This window comes from Scyliorhinus canicula, chromosome 20 (genome assembly GCF_902713615.1).
Source record: "Scyliorhinus canicula chromosome 20, sScyCan1.1, whole genome shotgun sequence".
NCBI classification, from domain to species: domain Eukaryota; kingdom Metazoa; phylum Chordata; class Chondrichthyes; order Carcharhiniformes; family Scyliorhinidae; genus Scyliorhinus; species Scyliorhinus canicula.
In genome coordinates this window covers 58970897-58979487 of record NC_052165.1, presented here as the reverse complement: position 1 = coordinate 58979487, position 8591 = coordinate 58970897, and the positions used below count along the sequence as shown (strand labels likewise).

The window sequence follows — 8591 nt, the reverse complement described above, 5'->3', positions numbered from 1 at the left end:
GGGATACTGGGTGTCATTGGGATCCGGCACTGGGTGTCATTGGGATGCGGCACTGGGTGTCATTGGGATGTGGCACTGGGTGCCATTGGGATCTGGCACAGGGTGTCATTGGGATCTGGATCTGGGTGTCATTGGGAGCAGGCACAGGGTGACATTGGGAGCCGGCACAGGGTGTAATTGGGATCCGGCACAGGGTGTCATTGGGATCCGGCACAGTGTGTCATTGGGAGCCGCCACTGGGGTGTCACTGAGATCCGGCACAGCGTGTCATTGGGATCCGGAACAGGGTGTCATTGGGATCCGGCACTGGGTGTCATTGGGATCCGGAACAGGGTGTCATTGGGATCCGGCACTGGGTGTCATTGGGATTCAGCACAGGGTGTCATTGGGATCCGGCACAGGGTGTCATTGAGATCCAGCACTGGGTGTCATTGGGATCCAGCACTGGGTGTCATTGGGATCCAGCACTGGGTGTCATTGAGATCCGGCACTGGGTGTCATTGGGATCCGGCACTGGGCGTCAATGGGATCCGGCAATGGGTGTCATTGGGAGCCGCACAGGGTGTCATTGAGAGACGGCACTGTGTGTCATTGGGATGAGGCATTGGGTGTCAATGGGATCCTGCACTGGGTGTCACTGGAATCCGGCACTGGGTGTCAATGGGATCCGGCACTGGGTGTCATTGGGATCCGGCACAGGGTGTCACTGGGATCAGGCACAGGGTGTCATTGGGATCCGGCATTGGCTGTCATTAGCATCCAGCACTGGGTGTCATTGGGATCCAGCACTGGGTGTCATTGGGATCCGGCACAGGGTGTCACTGGGATCCGGCACAGGGTGTCATTGGGATCCAGCACTGGGTGTCATTGGGATCCGGCACTGGATGTCATTGGGATCCGGCACTGGTTGTCATTGGGATCCAGCACTGGGTGTCATTGGGATCTGGCACAGGGTGTCACTGGGATCCATCACAGGGTGTCATTGGGATCCAGCACTGGGTGTCAATGGGTTCTGGCACTGGATGTCATTGGGATTCAGCACTGGGTGTCAATGGGATCCGGCTCTGGGTGTCATTGGGATCAGGCACTGGGTGTCATTGGGATCCTGCACTGGGTGTCATTGGGATCAGGCACTGGGTGTCATTGGGATCCTGCACTGGGTGTCATTGGGATCCGGCTCTGGGTGTCATTGGGATCAGGCACTGGGTGTCATTGGGATCCTGCACTGGGTGTCATTGGGATCCAGCACTGGGTTTCATTGGGATCCGGCACTGGATGTCATTGGGATCTGGCACTGGGTGTCAATGGGATCCGGCTCTGGGTGTCATTGGGATCAGGCACTGGGTGTCATTGGGATCCTGCACTGGGTGTCATTTGGATCCGCCACAGGGTGTCACTGGGATCCGGCTCTGGGTGTCATTGGGATCCAGATCTGCGTGTCATTGGGATCCGGCACTGGGTGTCATTGTGATTCAGCACTGGGTTTCAATGGGATCCGGCTCTGGATGTCACTGGGATCTGGCACAGGGTGTCATTGGGATCCGGCACTGGTTGTCATTGGGATCCAGCACAGGGTGTCATTGGGATCCAGCACTGGGTGTCATTGGATCTGGCACTGGTTGTCATTGGGATCCAGCACTGGGTTTCAATGGGATCCGGCTCTGGTTGTCATTGGGATCCGGCACTGGTTGTCATTAATCCAGCACAGGGTGTCATTGGGATCCAGCATTGGGTGCAATGGGAGTGCTCTGGGATACTGGGTGTCATTGGGATCCGGCACTGGTTGTCATTGGGATCCGGCACTGGTTGTCATTGGGATCCGGCACTGGTTGTCATTGCGATCCGGCACTGGATGTCATTGTTATCCGACACTGGGTGTATTGGGGTTGCTCTGGGATACTGGGTGTATTGACTTTTTAATGGGGTAATGTACTTGAATTCTAGGTTTGTAGGGTTGTTCTAATTTGCAGCTGTAGATGTGATATCCTGGAAAAGCAAGTTAGTGTTCTTGGTTAATTCTATCTATTCTGGAATATCCTATCCAGGCTGTGGATTTTAGACCACATCTCTCCATGGGATAGTGTTAGTCAGTGATACTGGGCTCAGGGATACTGATTTAGGCTGGAATATCAACAGTGTGATCTGATATTACTACATGGTGTGTTTGTCCTTGAATGCTGAATAGCAATTCCTTTCTGATGGGATTCCTCTGGATCTTAAACTCCTCAGTATATTTGGGATTGACACTTTGCTTCTGTTGAGCGCCTGGTCTTTGGCTTTGTCCCAGGTTTGTTGGAGCTCCAGCTCTATTTAATGGGTTTATTCCAGGATTATGGAGCAGTTTCTCAGAGTGATTGGATTATCCAGAGAAAGGAAATTCCAACTCTCTCAGTAATAGGATTATCCTCAAACACTAAAGGGTGTTGGTTATGGGGATAATCCCGATTAGGGAGCTCCAGCTCGGCGCCATGGGTTTATTCTGGGAGGCCTTGTCCAGAAATAATGTGAGGGTTATCCAGAAAGGCTGAGCTGGAATTTTGGGTGCAACCAGGGGAGTATTGCCCTGTTGAGGGTGATGTTACTGGGGGATGCTCCTGCTGCCTTTGCAATGCTGCTGGGGACGTCATGTGACAGAGGGAGGTTCAGGCGGTGTTACATCGGAGATGGCGGCTCGCTTCCCACCAGGAAAGATGTGTGTCTGCTGAGCTGACCGGCAAGAAAGCCAGAGGGAAGATGACGAGAGGTGAAATGTTGCCAATGCAGCGGCGGTGAATCAGCTGCTCCTCCTTCATTGCCATTCAGTGTAGTGTGTGTGTTACAGCCGGCCTGCTCCCTCTGCAAGGTGCTCTCTGTCTGCCTCTCTCTGTCAAAGGCGACTCTTTAACATTCAGCCAGGGCCATGGCCGCAGAAGGTGACCCGCAGCAGAATGTGGAGCATTACAAAGCGGAGATCGACAGGCTCGCCAAGGAGCTAACGGAAACGACCCACGAGAAAATCCAGGCTGCAGAATACGGGCTGGTGGTGCTGGAGGAGAAGCAGTCGCTCAAGCAGCGGTACGATGAGCTGGAAAGCGCCTACGAGACGGTCAAACATGAGCTGGAACAGCTGAAAGAGGTGGGTAGGCGAGGGAGCTGGGAGAAACGCCCAGTTTGTCTCGAAGCAGCTCACCTTGTGTGGCTCACATCATCCAGGACCAGAGAGAGAGATCCCACCCCATCCTCCTAGCTCAATAGCAAATTCAATGTTAAAAAAAACAGTGCGATAATGCGGGAACATGTTTTTATCCAGTTCAGGCGGATCTCGGTGTCTCCCAGAGGGACAGTGGAGCTGAAATCGGCCACTCACATCTACATTGTGAAGCCCTGACCCTTAAATAAGAGGATTCGTTGTCTACCCTCTCCTGCTGCGGGGTTACAATCCAGCAGCCGGTGTTATACCAGCGTTACACAGAAGGACACCAGGCAGTGCATTAGCAATAGGACACAGTCAGGATTTAGTGTGGGTGTAAATTTGGCTTTTGGATTGTAAACTAGACTCAAAATCACCCCCCCCCCCCCCCCCCGATTCTGAGTATTGGGCATCAGAATGGACCCATTGCTGCTCACACCTCCCAGCTCCAGAATGTCAGTCCTCCAGCCCCACAGTCAGAGGAGGCTGGGTAGAGGAGAGCTTCACTGGACAGCAGAGGAGCTGGATACCTCCTCCATGAGGAATTAAAGCCGTCACATCGAACTATTCCGCGGAAGAAGCCGAGAGATAGACCTCTTTCTTCCCCAAGATGTTTTTTTTTGGGAGAGATTCGGTGTCGGTGCAGCCAATATCCTGGGCGAGCTGCCATCTATCGCATCACTTCCCTTCGTGCAGGCTTGTGTGTGTGTGGGCGGGGGGGGGGGGGGGGGGGGGGGGGGGGTGATGCCGGCACGAACTATTGAACGCAGAATGGTCCTCCAGCCGCAGGAACAGATGCGATTTCCACTGCTTAATCCCTCCCTCAAACTGCGCTCGCAGGGCCATTTCTGCGGGAAATCTCCCACCCGTTGTCCGGCTCTTGCATTCGCCTGTCGGATGTTGATTTGAACCCCACTCATGGTCAGAATATATCCATGCGATTTATCATAGCTGGCGTCCCTCACGGAATAAATGCGAATTAGGAAGCTGTAATTTAATGTGCATAAAAGGTTCAGATGACAAAACTGAAACCAGAGTGGGTTCCAGCTCTTGACTGAACCCTCAATCCACCCCCTGACTATTTATAATAACCCCCATGTTACCACTTCACTGCTGTGACGTTTCTCTGCCTACATCAGCTGGTGGTGCAAGATGCCCTGGATACTGAGCAATTCACTTGGTGCCATTCTCCCGCCTTCCACTGAATCCCTGCACATTCTTCCTTTTCAGATGCCAGTGTGATTCCCTTTGTGAGGGACCAATTGAACCTGCCTCCACCACACTGTCAGGCAATGTGTTCTAGACCTTAACCACCCACCACATGAATGTTTTTCCTCCACTTGCTGTTGCTTCTTTTACTAATTACTTTAAAATCTTTGCCCGCTCGTTATCGATCCTTTCACAAGTGGGAACAGTTTCTCCCGATCTGCTCTGCCCAGACCCCTCATGAATTTTGAACACCTCTATCAAATCTGCTGTCAGCCTTCTCCAAGGAAATCTGGATTACCAAATAATTCTACATCCTGTTTATCTTGTCTCATTTCAATAAATGTTGTAAATCAATGCTCTAATGCAACTATTTGCAAGGTTTTGATGGAGGTTTTTATTGACATGTATGTAACAGTGAAATAGTATATCAATTATGGAATAGATAGATATTTCTAGTCAACTGGTTAATGACAGGAATGAGTCGTGTGCTATGTTATCATCTGCATGTTCAGAATGTCTTGCAATTTGCACTTGTACCATAGAATTTACAGTACAGAAGGAGGCCATTCAGCCCATTGAGTCTACATCGACACTCTAAAAGAGCACCCTACCCCACTCCCCTGCCCTATTCCTGTAACACCATAACCCCACCTGACTGGCACATCCTGGGATACTAAGGGACAATTTAGCATGGCCAATCCACTTAACCTGCACATCTTTGGACTGTGGGAGGAAACTGGAGCACCCAGATGGAAACCCACGCAGACACTCTAAAAGAGCACCCTACCCCACTCCCCTGCCCTATTCCCGTAACACCATAACCCCACCTGACCTGCACATCCTGGGATACTAAGGGACAATTTAGCATGGCCAATCCACTTAACCTGCACATTTTTAGACTGTGGGATGAAACTGGAGCACCCAGATGGAAACCCATGCAGACACTGGGTGAACATGCAAACTCACAAAGACAATCATCCAAGGATGGAATTGAACCAGATCCCTGGCGCTGTGAGGCAGCAGTGCTAACCACTGTGCCACCACAAACCAATCATTAACATTTTTTGGTGTTACAGGAGAGAAAACGGGTAAAATCTTTGAATGATGGCAAAATGCGCTACTTGTGACAGCAGCCTGTGCACTTGTGAAATAACTTACCTGGCCATAACACACTGTCACTCGGGTAGCATCCTCATTGGGAAACCTTCTGCCGACATTTGATCTAATTCTAGATCAATTTTGCATGGCATTAGAATACCCCACTTGGTGAGGATTAGTGGGAAGCCAGAGGATTTGGAAGCCTTTAAATGTGAACAGAGGACAACTAAAGAAGATGAAGGGAGCAGATGAAGTATGAGTGCAAGCTAGCTTGTAATATAAAAGAAGATAGGAAGAGTTTTTTTCAATGTATAAAAGGTAGGATAGAAGTAAAAATAGACATTGGACGACTGGAAAACATGGCTGGAGAAGCAAAATAGGAAACAAAGAAATGTCAGAGGAACTGAGTAGTTACTTTACATCAGTCCTCACTAGTGGGATGCCGGAGCTCCAGGAGAATCAGAGGGTACAGGTGAATGCAGTGGCCACCACTAAGGAGAAGATTCTGGGGAGACTGAAACGTCTAAAGGTGGATAAGTCACCTGGACCGGATGGACTACACCCCAGGGTTCTAAAAGAGATAGGTGAGGAGATTGTGGAGGCATTGGTGATGATCTTTCAGGAATCACTGGAGGCAAGAAGGGTCCCAGAGGACTGGAAAGTGGCTAATGTAACACCACTGTTTAAGAAGGGAGGGAGGCAGAAGATGGGACATTATAGGCCGGTTAGCCTGACTTCGGTCATTGGAAAGATTTTACAGTTCATTATTAAAGGTGAGATCACAGAGTAATTGGAAGTGCATGATAAAATAGGACTGAGTCAGCATGGCTTTGTCAAGGGGAGATCATGTCTGACAAATCTGTTGGAGTTCTTTGAGGAAGTAACAAGAAAGTTAGACAAAGGAGAACCAGTGGATGTGATCTATTTAGATTTTCAGAAGGCCTTTGACAAGGTGCCACACAGGAGACTGTTAAATAAGCCAAGGGCCCATGGTGTCAATGGTAAGATCCTGGCTTGGATAGAGGGTTGGCTGACTGGCAGCAGGCAGAAAGCGGGGATAAAGGGGACTTTTTCAGGATGGCTGCTGGTGACTAGAGGTGTGCCTCAGGGGCCGGTGCTGGGACCACAACTTTTACATTAATGATCTGGAAGAAGGAACTGAAGGCACTGTTGCTAAATTTTCAGATGATACAAAGATCTTTAGAGGGACAGGAAGTATTGAGGAAGCAGGAGAGCTGCAGAAGGACTTGGACAGGCTAGGAGAGTGGGCAAAGAAGTGTCAGATGGAAGACAGTGTGGAAAAGGGTGAGATTATGCATTTTGGAAGGAGGAATGGAGGCATAGACTATTTTCTAAATGGGGAAATGCTTAAGAAATCAGAAGCACAAAGGGACTTGGGAGTCCTTGTTCACGATTCTCTTAAGGTTAATGTGCAGGTTCAGTTGGCAGTTAGGAAGGCAAATGCAATGTTAGCATTCATGTCAAGTGGGCTAGAATATAAGACCAGGGATGCACTTCTGTGGCTGTATAAGGCTCTGGTCAGAACCCATTTGGAGTATTGTGAGCAGTTTTAGGCCCCGTATCTAAGGAAGGAAGTGCTGGCCTTGGAAAGAGTCCAGAGGAGGTTCACAATAATGATCCCTGGAATGAAGAGCTTGTCGTATGAGGAATTGTTGAGGACTCTGGGTCTGCACTTGGAGTTTAGAATTATGAGAGGGGATCTTATTGAAACATACAGGATACTGCAAGGCCTGGATAGAGTGGACGTGGAGAGGATGTTTCCGTGCAGTTAGCTGATTCCAGTCAGAGAGAAAATTGGCTTCTGAATTGGCCTCAATGCCCTTGGAGACTAAGCAGCTTTGTGTCCCTATATGTAAACATGTTGGGTGAGGATGGGATCTCGCCTAGTTATGATTGTCTGTGTGGTTAAACAGCTAATTGGACATTTTGGGTGGGTTGGGAAGTGGGGTTTTGAAAAGAAAAGTGCAGAAAGAGAATTGGTGCCAATAGAATGGATATTAGAGAAAACGGGGGGCCAAAGGTTGATTTTGATCAAAAGATTCTGCTGCTGAGAGAGACTATGAGTAAAGTAGTAGAACCAAACACTGAACAATATCCATTTTTTACATGTAACATGTAGATTGCATTTCGAAATAGTTTAATATATTTTTCCTCCATTTCTACACTGTCAGCAATGTGACACAGTTGAAAGGAAGTAAAGTTGTAGAGACAGAGCTGACATAGAAGCTGACAGTTAAGGATTATGTAAATCGTCCTAAAGCAACAGGAGCCATTTTGTTTTGTTTAAAATGAAAATCAACTGGTAGTGAAAAGGTTTTCACATTAAAGGACCTTTTCTATTTTTAGCAATAATGGAAAAATATTTTGAATTAACAATGTTCTTGACGCTTTATTAAAATCTGTTCCTTTTAGTATATAGTCCCACAGACCAAGAAATGTTGTTGTGTATAAGAGTGGAAACATGGGTGAGTAAAGAGGCACAATGAATAACCAGCAAGATTATCTGATTTCTTATCCTGCTGCTGGAATACATCATTGTGTTGTGCACTTGGTTGGGAATTAGTGTGTGCCTTAAGTTTCCTTTGTGGAACAGACATTGTCATTGGGTGATACTTCCCAGAAATAATCTTCACTTCCTTGAAGGGTGAAATAAAGGTTAAATTCACCAATCACCCAGGATCTTACTCGTGCTATTGCAAGTCGTTTGCAGTGGAGCAACATTGACAGACGGTTTGACTATTCCTTTCCACCCCTTTGGGCAGACATTGCGTACATAGTGGAAGGTGCAATAAATATAAATGGGGCAGGGGGAATTAGGAAGTAACATTTCATGAGTGAGTTTGTGCTCCGATGCGATGAAGAATGGAAGGAGATGGAACTGGACTGTAGTTCCTCCAGATATGAGTCCACACCTAACTAACACATTGGAGGATCAGCGATGCGGGATTCCACACATCCTTGCAAGGAGGAAGAATTGTCCTAAACCTTAAATGTGCATCTCGTGCTCAAAAGATTTCGGATTGGCATTGACAGCTCTCAGGTGATCCAGTTAATTAAAAATGCATAACATGGAAGATTTGGAAAATATATTTTG

The 8591-nt window shown here is 48.2% G+C and overlaps 1 protein-coding gene across 6 annotated transcripts in view; it reads left to right on the top strand.

The window, feature by feature from the left end:
- The first annotated feature begins 2496 nt into the window (after positions 1-2496).
- bicd1a (bicaudal D homolog 1a) overlaps positions 2497-8591 on the top strand; it is a 284259-nt gene continuing 278164 nt past the window's right edge. For 3 of the 6 annotated variants that reach the window (XM_038780014.1, XM_038780012.1, XM_038780011.1), the window contains exon 1: positions 2498-3115. In XM_038780014.1, coding sequence (XP_038635942.1) covers positions 2900-3115 — 216 coding nt within the window. In that variant the 5' untranslated portion in view covers positions 2498-2899. Of the gene's footprint in view, positions 3116-8591 lie in introns of all 6 variants that reach the window. The other 3 variants (XM_038780010.1, XM_038780009.1, XM_038780008.1) reach the window with 2 other exon arrangements.